The sequence below is a fragment of the Chanodichthys erythropterus genome, chromosome 2, assembly GCF_024489055.1.
Source record: "Chanodichthys erythropterus isolate Z2021 chromosome 2, ASM2448905v1, whole genome shotgun sequence".
In the NCBI taxonomy this organism is placed as follows: domain Eukaryota; kingdom Metazoa; phylum Chordata; class Actinopteri; order Cypriniformes; family Xenocyprididae; genus Chanodichthys; species Chanodichthys erythropterus.
Window position 1 is genome coordinate 32389203 of NC_090222.1, and position 17559 is coordinate 32406761.

At 35.4% G+C, this 17559-nt stretch overlaps 3 protein-coding genes across 8 annotated transcripts; all 3 read left to right on the forward strand.

Annotated features, from left to right (window-relative positions):
* The first annotated feature begins 438 nt into the window (after window positions 1-438).
* LOC137036185 (fucolectin-5-like) lies at window positions 439-4315 on the forward strand. The gene is made up of 6 exons (XM_067410226.1): window positions 439-489; window positions 730-806; window positions 1159-1456; window positions 1555-1709; window positions 1918-2197; window positions 2412-4315. Exons 2-6 carry the CDS (start codon window positions 734-736, stop codon window positions 2560-2562), a joined length of 957 nt encoding a protein of 318 aa, XP_067266327.1. The 5' UTR covers window positions 439-489; window positions 730-733; the 3' UTR covers window positions 2563-4315.
* A 638-nt stretch (window positions 4316-4953) lies between these two features.
* On the forward strand, window positions 4954-6404 carry pkdc (protein kinase-like domain containing). The gene is made up of 2 exons (XM_067396439.1): window positions 4954-5010; window positions 5320-6404. Exon 2 carries the CDS (start codon window positions 5321-5323, stop codon window positions 6293-6295), a length of 975 nt encoding a protein of 324 aa, XP_067252540.1. The 5' UTR covers window positions 4954-5010; window position 5320; the 3' UTR covers window positions 6296-6404.
* Window positions 6405-7922: 1518 nt separating this feature from the next.
* herpud2 (HERPUD family member 2) lies at window positions 7923-16329 on the forward strand. Of its 6 annotated transcripts, none has more exons than XM_067410230.1 (9): window positions 7923-8067; window positions 8803-9157; window positions 9708-9785; window positions 11271-11372; window positions 11490-11629; window positions 11690-11836; window positions 12872-13195; window positions 13293-13419; window positions 15736-16329. In XM_067410230.1, the coding sequence occupies exons 2-9, from the start codon at window positions 9011-9013 to the stop codon at window positions 15910-15912; spliced, it is 1242 nt and encodes a 413-aa protein (XP_067266331.1). In that variant the 5' UTR covers window positions 7923-8067; window positions 8803-9010; the 3' UTR covers window positions 15913-16329. The 6 variants fall into 6 exon arrangements, with proteins under 6 accessions (XP_067266331.1, XP_067266347.1, XP_067266339.1 ...); XM_067410246.1 differs by having other exon boundaries at window positions 13317-13419; XM_067410238.1 differs by having other exon boundaries at window positions 11711-11836.
* Window positions 16330-17559: the final 1230 nt, after the last annotated feature.

Here is a 17559-nt window from a genome sequence, read left to right on the forward strand (position 1 = left end):
TGACTGTCATCGCCGCCCAGGTCCCGAGTACAGTCCCGGTACAGTGGGTATGGCTATCCAACAGGGACTTACGTCTCCGGATGCCCAGCAAGAATTTTAGTCCAAGGTATGTTGGCCCATTTCAGATCACTCAACAAATCACACCTGTTTTTTTTTTCTAAGGCATGTTTATTTATTAAAGATACTTAAATGTCCTAATTGAACTAAGGCCTAATCCTGGCCCTGCCAGTGAAACCAGGCCATAATCTGTTTCTGTAAAGTTATTTCAACCTCAACAAACAAACCATATATAGTTTATTACAATTGTGGGAAAGCACATTAATCTCAGATGACCTGTTTAGATAAAAAATCCCAGGCCTTTAAAGTTGCCGTGTATTTATTGCTGGTCCACTGATGTTTTTGATATTTAAAGGGCGATGAACCCTTTTTGCCCATAGAGTAAACTTCATCTTGGGAAGGAAACTTTTTTTTGTAGATTAGAAAATACAGGTGAGTGAACTGCTTATTTAAAAGAATCAAAAGAATGTCAGATTATGTTTTCACGTGCATGCTATTATTTAAATTATATAATTTACTTAATTGCCTTTCAAATTCAATAATACGAAAGTCCAATTACATGCTGTTAAATATTAAAACAAACTCACAGTAAATCCATTATAAAATCAGATTATGAACATAAAATTAACAACACTTATCAGATTTGTTATTTACTTATTTTGCTTCCCATAGGATAATGGAAATGCACATGTTTTTACTACTTTGGATTTTTGTGATGCCTTATTTTACAGACACAACAACAGCTAAAGGTAAAGTTCAAAATTACAGATAGTTTCAATTAAACAGACATTATAAACACTGATGACTGAACATGTCATATTTTTATCAAGGCAAGTTGTCACTTATATGTTGTACTTTTATACAATTCATTAGATGTCTTCTGGACAAAACTATGGTTTGATATTTTTGCATGTTCCCTTTTTTATTTTTTTAGGAAGTGTTTATTGCTGTCAAAAATATAAATACAAAAATTAATCTGGAGAAATAATCACTTAAGTCAAAAATTAAACATTATATGGTTAAATGTTTTTTAATTATTATTTTGATCTATCCATTTACTTGTTTTTATTACACATTTTGACTATGCTTTATCAATTTTAGGCAAAAATCTCGCTTTATATGGCAAGGCCACACAGTCAAACCTGGTTGGAAATCCTTGGGCGGCAAATGGTCATGCCAGTAATGCTATTGATGGAAATCGTGACTCAAATTATGAACACGGATCCTGTACTGCTACTGAAATGCAAGATGACCCATGGTGGAGGTTAGATTTACTAGACCAGTACATAGTGACCTCCATAACTATCACCAACAGAAAAGACTGCTGTCCTGAAAGGATTGATGGAGCCGAGATACACATTGGAAATTCTCTGCTGAACAACGGCAACAGCAATCCATTGTAAGAAAACCTTTCAAGAGGAGATTCTCTTAAAGAATAATGTGATGAGGTTATATGTATGAAATCAAATATTGTCCATATGCTGTCATTTTATACAGGGCGGGAAAGATTTCATCCATTCCAGGCGGAAGATCCCTCACTTTCAAATGGAAAAAAGGCATTTCAGGCCGTTACATCAATGTGATCATATATGGTCGGAATCGACTTCTTACTCTCTGTGAGCTTGAGGTTTACGGTTATCCAGCTCCTGATGGTGAGAATATGAACATTTATGATCAGGATTTGATCAGTTTGGCACTAATAAAAATAAACAATCCAAAGAGAGAAACACTCACTAATCTTTATAGTCAATAACAGAAATGTAATAAAACAACTTTATTCTTGAAAATCTTAATTTCTAGACTAAGACCAGTCATTTATCCAAAACTATGAATTGATGTGAAACCCATCTGTTGTTGTAGGTGAAAATGTGGCTTTAGGAGGAGTAGCTACACAGAGTTCCCTCCATGGAAATGGTTTTGCATTCAATGCTATTGATGGGAACAAAGATGGTGTTTACAGTCATGGATCCTGTACACACACTCAACATGTCCTCAATACCTGGTGGAGACTGGACTTACTAAAAAGGCACAAAGTGTTTTCAGTGGTAATTACAAACACAGACAGTGATCCTGCAAGACTAAATGGGGCAGAAATCAGAATTGGAAACAGTCTGGACAACAATGGCAATAATAATCCCAGGTAAATTAATTCTTAATATGGCTTTTTAAAGAATTTAGAAAAGTTCTCAGAATTACTGCAGTCTGCAATGAGACATATAACTTGACTTCAAATTGGTAGAATGTGATTTTGATTTTGTACATTTTTTGTTCTGTTCATTTGCATTTAACTAGTTTGACTTGATGCAGTCCTGAGTTTTGTGTTTCTTAAGATGCTTAATTCACTCTTTCTTCAGGTGTGCTACGATCTCTTCCATTCCTCCTGTTTTTTCCACCTCTTTTGAATGTGATGGGATGGAAGGACGTTATATTAATGTTGTTATTCCAGGACGGCAAGATTCTCTTACACTGTGTGAGGTTGAAGTGTACGGATCACCACTGGATTGAGAAGCACTTTAAAAATGATTAATCTGTGTAAAAGTTACCGAATCAAAGTTTCAATACTAATATTGTCTGGAGAACTTTCCTTTAATCAAACTCAGAATACTAACAAGCAGAGTATAAATAGTTAAATCTTAATCCTTAATATTTTATTTCTTAGTGTAACATGTATGTTTACGTTTTGATGTAGTTTTCATTGTGTTTTATCTAGTTGCAGTGTGTTTGATTGATTATCCCGTTCACCTGTTGTATTATTAATTAGCTCATTAGCTCTTTGTTTGCTCTGTGTATTTAGGCCCTCAGTTTGTTAGCTCTCTGTCCGGTATTGTTTGTATTAAAGGATTAGTTCACTTTCAAATTAAAATGTCCCGATAATTTACTCACCCCCATGTCATCCAAGAGGTTCATGTCTTTCTTTCTTCAGTCAAAAAGAAATTAAGGTTTTTGATGAAAACATTCCAGGATTATTCTCCTTATAGTGGACTTCAATAGAGCCCAAACTCAAAATTACAGTTTCATTGCAGCTTCAAAGCGTTCTATGCGATCCCAGACGAGAAATAAGGTTCTTATCTAGAGAAACCATCACTCATTTTCTAAAAAAAGATCTCTTCTCTATTTGAATTCCAGCAGTGTAGACAGTGCTGAGTGTATTACTGCCCTTCACAGGTCAAAAAATGAACTAAATTGTCATATACAATATGCTGGTGCAAGTATATAACAATTAGTTCAAACTTTGACCTGAGGAGGGCAGTAATACACTTATAGCACTGTCTACACTGCTGGAATTCAAATAGAGAAGAAGAAGAAGAGAGCTAGTTCAAGATGAGCATTTATGGTTAAAACGTACGTAATTTTATTTTATTTTTTTAGAAAATGAGCGATGGTTTCAGATAAGACCCTTATTTCTCGTTTGAGATCGTGTAGAACGCTTTGAAGCTGTACTAAAACTGCAATTTTGACCTTGAACCATTTGGAGGCCATTGAAGTCGTGTTTTCATCAAAAACCTTCATTTCTTTTTGAATGAAGAATGAAGGACATGGACATCTTGGAAGAGGATGAGTAAATTATCAGGAAATTTTAATTTGAAAGTGAACTAATCCTTTAAGTGTAGTTGTGATTCTGTTTCTCATGTGTTCATTAAGGCAGGAGTATCTTGCAAAATGTGAAAATATGTCACATAAGACATGATAAAAATAAGATATCATAATAATATTAATCATAATATAAAGTATTTTATAAATTATAATTGTTTGTGTAAATATGTTTTCTGAATTAAAATATCTGCATGTTTAATTCTTATTAAAGTAAAACAAAAAATATGTCAATAAAATCAAATAGATGCTTTCCAGACAAGTACTTTGCAGTGTCCTCATATGGTTTTAATGTATGAAATGTTATTGTACAATACAAATATAAGGGTGTAAAGATGGAGAAGGCAACCCGATCATCTCATGGACAGAATACTAAAGCCCAGACTGACCCCTAGTGGATGGTTGACCTGCAGAACACGTAAAATATCATGGCCACAGCCAATCAAGCCCAAGAAATGATTGATGGAGCTCAAGAAAATGATGGGTGTCATGATAAGTGAGTATTTCATGATATGTGCATATACCTAGTCTAATCACTAGATGTCAGTAGTGAAGTACTTACCTGTAGGTGTTGGTCCTACCTGAAGGAGACGCCTAGTCATGTTGTGAAGTTGCACCATGTGCGGACCGTTCTGTAAAATAAAAGATGTTTTGTTAGACACAGTTTCATTAATTGAACAACAAACATTACAATGGGAACAGCTAACCCACTGAAATATGCTATCAGTCGTGCTCACCTGATAAAATGTGATATTCCTTTGATGGACTGAAACTGTGCTATATAGCAGGCTACTCTCTGTCTCTGTCCGCTAACCTCATTCAATCTCACTAGACTCTCCATCTTTTACTCTTTTTCCAAATAAAAAAAATACAAAGAAAGCTAATTATATTCTTGAGCTAATCATATTGACTCTACAAAGCCATTATATTATTATGTTATTTTAGCTTCATTAATAATCTGAATTTCTCAAAACAATTATGGTTTTCTTACTCAGCTTTTAGAGGATTCCCAGCATTCTAGGTCATCGTAGATCGTAAAATGCCGTGTAGAAGTTAATTAGAAGCAACATGGACATTTTTCTACCCATCATTTCCACTCAGGGACTTAATAAAATTAGGCTATAGTTAGACTTAGGCTATTTTGTTCCTCCCTTTAATAACTATCCACCACACTTAGCAGAAGCCCTCTTGGTTAGCTTTTCTGAGAAATAATAATGAGAATAAAATTGTCAAAATAATAGCGAGGTTCAGAACATTCATCTAAAGACTACATTTCCCAGAATTCATTGTCCCGTATACCGGAAGGTCAACCTACATTCTCATCGTCCTTTTCCGAACACGTTTCGCTTCAAGATACAGAAGGTAAATGTAAACAAAGGTGTATTGTAAACTCAACAGCTAGCTAATTGTTCGATTCCTCCTTGAATTTATGATTTGAATTATGTTTTGTAATTTGAAGTTTATTTTTAATCATTCACTGAGCTGTAAATTACATATCGTACACTTAAATTATCTCTGTCAATTTAATCCCAAAATTGTTATGTGATTAAATGTTAATATCTGTCTTTTATTCCATTACTAGTCTATCTTAATAAATACTTCTTCACTGCTAACTTGACACTAGCCAATGATACATTATAATACAACTTTTCTGCTCATTTGAATCCCTAGAATGAAGCAGGAACACGAAGATCTCGTTTTGAAAGCATGTGGAGCAAAATCTCTGCAGATTGGTGCAAAGATTCAGACTTTGTGGAGCGGTTATGGTGAAATATTAAGAGTCCACTTGGAGGGATGTGACCGTCCCTCTGTGGTTGTAAAACATGTAATGTTTCCCCAAAACCAGAAACATCCAGGGGGCTGGAACACAGACATATCTCACCAGCGCAAAGTGCGGTCCTATCAAGTAGAAACTTATTGGTACCAAAACTACACTACAAATGAACACTGCAGAGTTCCCATTTGTCTTGCTGCCAAGTCATTTGGTGATGAACAGTTGATTGTTTTAGAGGACCTTGATGTTGCAGGATTCCCGGTGAGAAAAACCTATGTTAATGATGCTGAAATAAAGGCCTGCCTCAGCTGGATTGCCAACTTTCACGCCCTCTTCCTTGATGTCGTCCCGGAAGGACTTTGGCCTATAGGCACATATTGGCATTTAGAAACAAGACCTGAAGAGCTAGAAGCCATGTCAGATCAAAAACTCAAAGCAGCTGCTGCAGAGATAGACAGCATCCTCAACAACTGCCGCTTTAAGACAGTTCTGCATGGTGATGCAAAACTAGCAAATTTCTGCTTCTCCAAGGACGGTTTACAGGTTGCAGCGGTTGATTTTCAGTATGTTGGTGGAGGCTGTGGGATGAAGGATGTTATTTACTTTTTGGGCAGCTGTATGGATGAGAGAGAGTGTGAAAAGAGAGTGCCCGGCCTTCTGGATCACTATTTTTCAGAGCTACGGAAATCCTTGGACATGAAGACCAACTTTCAAGAGCTGGAGAAAGAATGGCGAAGCATGTTCGCTTTCGCTTGGACAGACTTTCATCGCTTTCTTCTTGGATGGATGCCTGGACATCACAAGATTAATAAGTATAGCAAAAGACTCACTCAGGAGGTTTTAAACAAACTGAAGCAATCTCAATCATTGTGAAACTCAGAGGAAGAAAGATTTTAAAGGATTAGTTCACTTTCACATAAAACATTCCTGATAATTTACTCACCCCCATGTCATCCAAGATGTTCATGTCTTTCTTTCTTCAGTCGAAAAGAAATCCAAGGTTTTTGATGAAAACATTCCAGGATTATTCTCCATATAGTGGACTTCAATGGACTCCAAACGGTTGAAGGTCAAAATTACAGTTTCATTGCAGCTTCAAAGGGCTTTAAATGTATTCTTCAAAAGGCTTATGCTGTATGTCCTACACCTTCCCTATTCTACTTACGGAAAAAAACGGATCTGGTGCCGCGTTCGTTCCGTAAGTTGAATAGGGAAGGTGTAGGACATACAGCGTAAGCTTTTTGAAGAATACGGAAAGCGTAAGCACGTGTATGGTGATCATTTGTGTTTACAAAGCATATACAGTTGTATTTTTTTTTAGAAAATGTCAGATAAGACACTTTTTCCTCACCTGGTATGATTTAAAGCCCTTTGAAGCTGCAACGAAACTGTAATTTTGACCTTCAATCGTTTGGGCTCCACTGAAGTCCACTATATGGAGAATAATCCTGGAATGTTTTCATCAAAAACCTTCATTTCTTTTCGACTGAAGAAAGAAAGACATGAACATCTTGGATGACATGGGGGTGAGTAAATTATCAGGAAAATTTTATTTGAAAGTGGACTAATCCTTTAATACTAAAATTACACTGGAGTTTAATGTACTGGAAGATTCAGAACTGTCTTTATTCTGAATGTAATGTAAACACTTGTTTGTGAGATTAAAAAAATACTTATTTCTATTTAATTTTTGTATTGTATATTGATTTTTAATGTTAAAGCATTCCAACACACTCATCTTTCATAGAAATATTTTGTAATTACATTAAAATGATAAAGGCATCATTAAGAACCTTCTTTAATGCAGTATAAAGAGTATGATTTCAGGTCATTTGAATCACTAATTTTGATTTTAAACAATTTGCATATAAAGTGGGGTGGGGGGGGATACTAAAATATGTGCAATTTACACAGGAGTGTACAGCAAGATTATTATTATTTCAGAACTAACTTTATTCAGTATGAAATGTTAACACTATTTTTTTGTATTTGTAAACTCAAACTGTTAATTTAGAATTTGTTATATTCTGTATTAAAAATGTGTATTAAACATTTAATTGTTTATGTTAAATTAACTCAACACACTCATTTTTCATAGAGACATTATATAATTAGATTACCATTCTAAAGGCTTCATCATGTAATATAAGCAGTATGACTTAATTTTGATCGATAAAAACATTTTTAAACAATGTATATAAAGTATTCAGTTTTTATCAACAAATTACCATGCGTTCCCTTTTTAACTTCATAATCCACTAAATACTTAGTTTAGCTACTAAGTTTGGCCGCATTTAATGTCATAAGTGACAATATAATATTTTATTAGCCATAAAGACAAAGGGTTGAAGAGTTATGTGGTATAATCTTTCCATGAACCGGCATTTGTCTTTTGGGAAGAATCCTCGCCTTCATGCTGAATTAGGAACAGCCAACAATACCCCATAGCTTCGTTCGAAAAGAGAATGAAATCGCAAAGCTGATCTGCGGTCAGTGCATACGTGCTCCTTTTATGTATGTGGAAACATCTCCAAATATACGGAACTGTCCGCTCTGTTCTGCTGAGCTGATGACGACATTTCCGGAGTTACGCCCGACTCCATTTTACACGAAAACAATCTTAGGGCAAGATATTTTTTACTCGGGTTCGTATAATTTTTGTTTTGCCTTCAAGATACTATATATTAATATTAATTCATATTAAACGTTGACAGCGTTGCTTTCTGTGGGATTAATGCTGAGTCTGTAGCTCACTGGCTAGCTAACTTAGCTGGTCATTATCGTCTGATGTTTGTTTGTTTTCTATGCATTTACTGTTAATATACGGGTAAACAATCATATTTAAGAGAAGACTTTTTGATCAAGCAAACCAACAGTTATCCTGAGGTCATTATATGTGATGTAGTGTTGTTTTTAGTTACCTAGTATTATTCATCTATCTGTTGGGACTTGGTAGCTGTCACGAACATAATTCATTTATTCTCTTTTTATAAATTATTTTATATTGTGTTGTTTTATATGATTTGATAATTTACTGAAAGGTTTCTCCCATCAACATATATGCAAATGTCAAATTATGAATAGTTTCACTATATGTAGGTGTAGATTTCATCTAACTGCTAGGATCATTTAGGCAAATTAATATTTTTATGTTGCTTTTGAACACATCTAACACACAAAATGAATATTTGACATTGCTGTCAGGTGTTAGAAAGAGTGTCATGTAAGATTTCTATCTAGCACATCTAGTGCATTCATGCCAGTATGTGGTGTATGATTTACCAGGCTTGTTTGCATGCAGGACAGGTATTTTATATAAAAGGAAGTGTCATGTTTTCATTTACGAGTAACATTTCTTCCCCCTCTGTTTTTCTTCATAGGCTGACTGTCTCTGCCACATTCCTCACTGAAGTTGTATGTCTAATGATAAGTGCTGAGACTGCCTGGAAAGCAACATGAAGGATACTTTCACAGTTTGTCAGCCATGAATCAAGTCTGAGGGAGGAAAATACACCTGCCCTTGAACAGGACAACCGGTTCTGTGCCATTTCCTCGTTTCAAAGCTCTAGAGCTGCTTTATTATGAAACATGGACCAGGGTACAGTTGACAGCCCTGTAACTCTTGTCATCAAGGCACCCAACCAGAAATATGATGACCAGACCATCAATTGTTTTTTGAATTGGACAGTAGAGAAATTGAAAAAACACATCTCCAACGTGTATCCTAGCAAGCCGGTGAGTTTATATTATCAAGATTATTGTTCTGTTTCAAAAATATCTCCAATCACCCATATTAGGAAAACATTTCATTTCTATGACCTAGTGTTTAGTATCTAACTAATCATTAGTGCAATATTTGAGCTATTTCCATAGATTTGAGATATTTTCATACCTAAGAATATACCTAAAATAAGCAGTTTAGTGTGTCATAATTCCTCTTTCTTGCTGTTGGGTTCAAGAAAGGTTTATTTATGGCTATAACAGAGATTTCTAGTGGTAAATCACAGAATTAACATTTTAGGCAAGGTTGTCATTGATTTGAAACACTTGTGTTTTGAAACATAGAAGAAGCCTATGAAATTGTGCGTTGACTTCAGGAGATGGCAGCTAGATGCCAAACATTCCTGTCGAGCAGGTGGCATCACTGGTATTTTGCCTCAGAGCCTGCAGATCTGAATGATTTTTTCCATTCCTTTCTGACATTTTAATGTGAGATTTCATTGAATGAAACTCTCAATGCCTTTCTTGCATTTAGACAATTCCATGTTTTTGTTTCCTCTTTCAGTCATCCAAGGACCAGAGACTTGTCTATTCTGGACGACTTCTGCAGGATCACTTGCAGTTGAGGGATGTGCTAAGAAAGGTAGGCTCCTGATCTGTGATTTCTTGAACATCAAATCAAATGCAACATGTACAAAAACAAGTCAAGTTTCTTAAAGAGAAGAGAAGTGCTTCAAACGGTTTATGAGTGTTTCTGATTATTGAGATTCTGAAACCGCCGTTTTACTTATAGATTCCTTTTTTTTTTTCTTTTTTTTTTGTATCTCACCATCATAATCTTATTAGGCTATTTCCCACCATCTTGGGGTGATTTTACTCTTAGAAGTTGCCCTGTATTAAAGTCGGCAAGAAATAGAAAATTCCCCCTATCTTTTTTCTCAATGCATCTATTGTGTTGTTTTGATTGTATTGTGAATGTTTCATTCATGTATGTTTCCTTTCTTTTTTAAAAAAAAGTTGGGCTTAAAATTTTTTATCACAATGCAAATGTAATTTATTCCGCTTAAACCCCGTCCCTTTCTTAAAATCACATGCAAACTTGCATTCAGATCAATTAACAATTTGGATAGAAGACTCTGCCCTATACATTTGTTTTTATTTTTCAATAATCTGTTTCACTCGGATGCATGTCACAATACAGAATAAAAGATCTGTCGCTACTTCCATTACTTGGCTTGGCATTTTAAGAACACAGAGATATGACACAGTGGCCAAGACATTTATTTGCTACATTTCTACATCCACCAGTAGTTAAAGGGTTAGTTCACCCAAAAATTAAAATTCTGTCATTAATTACTCACCCTCATGTCGTTCCACATCCATAAGACCTTCGTTCATCTTTGAATGAAGATATTTTTAATGAAATCCGAGAGCTTTCTGTTCCTCTTTATAGAGATCCAACGCAACCACATTCAAGGCCCAGAAAGGTAGGAAAGACATAATTTAAGTGGTACTCCAGTGGTTTAACCTCAATTTTATGAATCAACACGAGTGCTTTGTTTGCGCAAAACAACATAATTTATCCAAAGCGTGTTCAGGCAACGTCAGCTCTCACGTGAACGCGACACGCATGTATCGTCATGCTCTCACGAACAAGCATTGCAGATCAATATATTCGTAAATAAAGTGGTAAATTATTTAGTTATTTATTTGCGCACACAAAGCACTCGTGTCGCTTTATAAAATTGAGGTTAAACCACTGGAGTCACATGGAGTACTTTAATGATCTATTTTCTACCTTTCTGGACCGTGAAAGTGGTAGTTTTCTTGAATCTCTATGGAGGGACAGAAACCTCTCGGATTTCATTAAAAATGTCTTAATTTATGTTCCGAAGATGAACGAAGATCTTATGAGTGTGGAATGCCTTGGGTGTGAGTAATTAATGACAGAATTTTCATTTTTGGGTGAACTATCCCTTTAAAAATGGCACAAACTAAATGCAATAACTTGTACGGTGACCACATTTTTTTGTAATATAATGCAGTACTGTTTATATTGTATTCTTGTATTATTGTATAATAGTATTTGACCAAAGCTCTAATGACTGGATTTCTTCAACCCCAACAGCAAGATGAATACCACATGGTCCACCTGGTGTGTGCTTCACGAAGCCCCCCATCATCCCCCACTTTTGGCAGCCCCATTAGCACCACTGATTCCAGCTCTTCAGTGAGTGCCTTAGAAAACAATGCATGCATTTAATAAAAAAAAAGAAATGGATCATCACATGAAGAGCGGTTTCTTTCCTTGCTGTTTATTATGTCCATCGTTCCTACTTATTCCTAGACGTCAGACAGCGCTGGTCCATCCTCCTCATCTTCTACCCCTAGTCAGGAAACCCCAGCCAACTCTGATGGTCTACGGCACCGGGGGAACCCAGTGCAAACACATGGGCTCAATCCTGCCCCTACTGGTGTGATGCAGAGGTAAATGCACAAATAACACTCTTCCACTTAAGACAAAACATGCTGAGCTGAGTTTTTCAGGTCTTCTGTTGTCCCACTTAGGCCTGAAGGAATGCCTCTTCCCATGCAAGGTGGTCCCGCTGCTGGCTTCCCCGCCCACCCTATGTATATGCCGATGCAAATGTTTTGGTGGCAGCAGATGTATGCCCGTCATTATTATGTGCAATAGTAAGTTACTACAGCCCAGTTGTTATCAGACACTCGGTGTGGCCCTGAATAAATGTATTTGAGCCCTCTCAGACTTAGATTTCAAGAAATAAATCAATATAAACATACACTGGCTGTCAAAAGTTTGGAATATATATTTTTTATGTTTTTGAAAAAGATTTCATTTGCTCACCAAGGCTGCATTTATTTGATCAAATATGCAGTAAAAACAGCAACATTGTGAAATATTAGTACATTTTAAAATAACTTATCTAGTTTACTATTTTATTCCTGTGATCAAAGCTGAATTTTCAGCATCTTTTCTCCAGTCTTCAGTGTCACATGATCCTTCAGAAATCATTCTAATACGCCGATTTGCTGTTCAGGAAACATTTCATGTTATTATTATCAAAGAAAAAAAATGTTTTTGCTGCTTAATGTTTTTTTGGAAACTGATACACTACCATTCAAAACTTTGGGGCCAGTAAGAATTAGATGCATTAAATTGATCAAAAGTGACAGAAATGCCATTTAATGTTGCAAATTATTTCTATTTCAAATAAATTCTGTTCTTTTGAACTTTTTAGTTTCCACAAAAATATCAAGCAGAAACAATGTTTTCCACATTTATAATAATAAGAACCGTTATTACTATTTGAGCACCAATAATAATTGATAACAGTTGAGCACTAAATCAAAATATTACAATGATTTCTGAAGGATCATGTGACACTAAAGACTGAAGTAATGGTTGCTGAAAATTCAGCTTTGCATCACAGCAATAAATTACATTTAAAATATGATCAAATAGAAAAAATGTATTTTAAATTGTAATAATATTTCATAATATTGCTGTTTTAACTGTATTTTTAATCAAATACAGCTTTTGACAGGTAGTGTAAAATTTACATGGATATAGCTCACATTTTTTTTTCTATAAAGACAACATGAAATAAAAATTGACCCTTTATTATACTCTTTTTAAAAATGTCCCATTTTTTTATGTGCACAATTATTTTATTCCTAATCTTTCATTCTCAATCTTCTGTCTTTCAGTCAAGCAGCCATGGCAGCCTCCAGGGCGTCCAGCGCGGCCCCCTCTCCCGCTCCCATTGTTGGGCCTGCCACACAGCCGGCTCAGCCTAACGAACCTGCAGCCCCTATGGGGCCAAACCCCGCCCCTGAGGACCGCCCTGCCAACCCCAACATCCAGATGAACGCTCAGGGAGGAGCCATGTTGAACGACGATGAGCTCAACCGAGACTGGCTGGACTGGATGTACACAGTGTCACGCGCCGCCATCCTGCTCAGCATCGTCTATTTCTATTCCTCCTTCGGCCGCTTCGTCATGGTGATCGGTGCCATGCTGCTGGTTTATCTGTAGGTCACATACTAAACAGAAGCTTCCTGATGAACAGAAGTTGAATTGTTCTTTTAGGAAGTTTAACATTGTATTTGTACTTCATTGTCTTTATAGTTTGTCTGTGTTTGTGGACTTTAGGCACCAGGCTGGCTGGTTTCCCTTTAGAGCAGAGTTGCAGAATCCAAGAGCTGGAGAAGGTCCACAAGACGAGGCTGAGCAAAATCAGGATCTGCAAGAGATGGTTAGTAATAGTGGCCAATATTGTTGCAGATATCTAGAGAGCAAGGTTGCCGATATACAGACTGAACTCAAAAGTTTGGACACCTTTGACTGAATTTGTTTTCTATGATCATAAAAAAATATTGCCCTAAAAGATGAAAATAGTTTTGTAGATATGGAAATTGTGCCCATGTTTAAAGCAAAAATCGTATTTATTTAAAATGTTGGTCTTGCTATATTATTCCATTACTTCTATTTTGTGTTATTTTATATTTTTTTAATGAAATTTCTATTATTCTAAAATGTGGAAAATCATCATGATCATGGGTTTTGGTGTGTCTAAACTTCTTATGGGGGTGCATTTGTACATCTGATGCGATAATGTAATTTTATATTGGCAAATGAGAATTTACACTATTTATTTAATCAACATACTATGGAAGAGGATTAGGGCCCAACAATAATAAAAAAATAAAACCATCTCGAGATTAAAGTTGTTAAATTTCGAGAAGAAACTCATTAAATTTCGAGGAAAAAAGTCAAAATAAAATGTTGAGAATAAACTTTGTTAAATTTTGAGAAAAAAGTCGAGATAAAATGTTGCGAATAAACTCGTTAAATTACGAGAAAAATATCGTTAAATTATGAGAACAAATTCATTACGAATTTATTAGACAATTTAACGAATTTGTTCTCATAATCGAACGTCTTTTTTCTCGTAATTTATGACTTTATTCTCAACATTTCATCTCGACTTTTTTCTTGAAATTTAACAAGCTTTTTCTCATAATTTAACGAGTTTATTCTCAACATTTTATTTCGACTTTTTTCTCGAAATTTAACGAGTTTTTTCTCAATTTAACAACTTTAATCTCGAGATGGTTTTATTTTTTTAATATTGCTTGGCCCTAATCCTCTTCCGTAACATACACTACTATTCAAAAGTTTGGGGATTGTTTTTTTTTGTTTTTTGTTTTTTTTTAAAGAAGTCTCTAATGCTCACCAATGCTGCATTTATGTTAACAAATACAGTAAATACAGTAGTATTGTGAAGTGTTATTACAATTTAAAATAATTTTTAAATTGTATTTTATTTTAAAATTGAATTCATTCCTGTAATGCAAAGCTGAATTTTCAGCATCATTACTCCAGTCTTCAGTGTCACATGATCCTTCAAAAATCATTCTAATATGCTGATTTGAACGTTTCTTCTTATTAAACGGTTATGCTGCTTAATATTTTTCTGAAAACAAATTTAAACTAAGTTTGGTTTTTTTTTTCAGGATTCTTTAGGGCTTTTCATGCTGCACTTAACCCCGGGTTATCATCGTACTAAATACCGCTTTTAACCCTGGGTAAAAGAAAGTTTCACACTTGTAATTTAGAAGCGGTGTTAGCACCACTTTTGCTGTGTTAACCCTACATTTCGTTGCGAAACTTGTACAGTGTGAAACGATGCAGTGTTACATCTAAACGCTTAGCAACAGACAACCAATCGCATACTCATATTTGCCAGCTTTGGACAGTCACAGAAACACTGCGCATTGTATAAACAGTAAATTCAGCGTTTGAGAGGAAAAATGTCAAATACTGAGAGAAAACACAACAATTTGAGTGAAAAAAAGACTTAATTTAATTCTTACCTTTTATAGTCTGAAATGTCCATTCAGTATAAACTCGATAGTACAGACGGCAATACGAGGATGCGCAATGCTAAAGCTACGTAAACGGGTCATGTGCAGTGTTTATCCAGTCAATGACACTGACAACGCAAATATGCAAATAAGAACATTAACCCAGGGTTTAGGAATGTACAATGTGAAATGTCACTTTATGAATACCCAGGATTAATTGTTAACCCCGGGTAAATTATGAGCCGTGTGAAACGTGAAGCAAGATAACCCAGGATTCTGTTTACTCAGGGTTTAGAATGACCCAGGGTTAAATATTTGAATGTGAATAGAAAGTTCAAAGGAACAGCATTTCTTTGAAATAGAAATCTTTTGTAACATTAAATGTCTTTACTGTCACTTTTGATCAATTTAATGCATCCTTGCTTAATAAAAGTATTCATTTCTTAGAAAAAAAAACTCGAACCTTTTTGTGTTTTTAGTGGATATTATAGAGTAAAATATTTAAAAATAAATAAATAAAAGAAAATGCTCATTATATATTAAGCATGTGAGGAGTTTAAAACACATTTCACAATTATCAGCCGATACCAGTAACCTTAAAATGGTCACATATCATTCTCACACTAATTCGTTGTGAGACGTTCTTGTGAACCGAAACATAATAAACAAACTTAGCCATCACTTGTCTTATTGTTTTTCTGCAGGAGCGTATGATGGATGAGGGAATGGAGGATGATGAGGGGGACAGCGGGGAGGAAGGTCCTGAAGATCCCATGAACGCAGGCCCGCATCAGCCGGGCTTCCTGTCGGCCGCGTGGTCGTTCATCAGCACTTTCTTCACCTCTCTCATCCCCGAGGGACCCGCACACGCTGCCAACTGAACTCCGATGTCTCCACATTGTCTGTGGACAGTAGAGAGAAAAAAATGACAATAAACTTAAAAAATTATAATGAAATAGTACAACATGTTCTGCCATGTCCTGGCAAGTCTGTAATGCTGCTTCAATGGTGTTCAATTTCCCCCCTATGCCGCTTCTCTTCCCGCCTTTATCAATAAGTCGGGGTGAGGTTTCATGGATGTGCTGTCCATGTTGTTACAAAAAACTTTTTTCTCAAGACTGGTTGATAAACTCATAAGACCATAAGACTTAGTGAATCATGCAGTTACTTTAGTGCATAACTATTTTTCTCTTCCTTGTGTGTAAATAAATAGTAAATATTTACAGATATGAATATATGCATCTCATTGAAATAAGGTGTGTTTTTGAATAAAATCAGGATTTGGTTTCTTATCGTAACACGTGGTTTTCATTTCCTTCAGCTGATACACCACTAGTGGGCGCCACTGATTTAAAAACTGCACAACATCTACAAATTTTCGCAGATTTTAAAAATGCTTCTTCTCTTTTGTATATATACGCACTATGTTTTGCCTAATATTTTTTAATTAATGTATTGCAAAAACTATTATGTTCAAATATTCTACCTTAGGGTAGAATTTCTCATATATATATATTTTTTTTGTTTGTGTCATTCATGACTTCTATGTCATTGATAAGAGTATATGTATATCTGAATTTTTAGATTTTGAAACAAAAGCCAGAGGTCAGCCTTTACATCCCTCCGTCCAGTCATATACAGACACTGAGGTGAGATTGAGACAAAGTAGACCATCATGCACTTCAGTGCCTTCGGAAAACCTCTAATCAAATGAAGATGGATTTTGTACGGTTCATTGTAACAACACAATTAATTATGCATGACAGAGACATTTATTGGGCTCATTTCACCCGGACTCCACTAAGTAACTGGACAAATCGGGTTATAGTCCCTCTTCCCAAGGTAGGACAACTCTTATCAGGAGAGCAGATCTCCGAGGAGGGCTCTGTCTGTCAGACGATGATTTCATCACGACTCCATCCTTGCTTGGATAGACCTAGACAAATGCAGTTGTTGTTGAAATTATTTCACTTAAATTGAAGTGGATTTCTCCAGGAATACAAAAAAGAATAATAACGTGATTGATAACCGTATCAGTTACGGGAGACGGGGGCTAGTTGTCACATGGGTCAGTCAAAGGCTGTTTCTGAGTAGGTTTAGTGTTTTTGTATGTAGGTTTCAAACACCATGAATCAAATCATCTTAAATAGAAATAATTTTGTGAATCCTGTCCCCTGAACTAAACTTCGAATATCATCATATTTCTGTTATATTTGTTGGGCAAACAAAACAACAAATACGCAATGAAATACGTTCAGATAAAACTCAAGTACAAAGGAAGATTTGAACTCAAATGTTGGTTTAAATGTAATAATTACAATATTTGGTAAAATAACGTGTGGGTGTATGTATATGTTTTATTTAATTCACAACAGCTCTTCTATGTCATAGCTGTGAAAAAACCCTGTTGACACCTTTTATAGTTTTTCTCAATCGCTTTGGCTCAATTCTCGAATGAGATTTTTTTTTTTTTCTCAAAAGAATAAGTCAGATCTCAGAACAGTTTTTTGTTCACATCAGATTTGAAT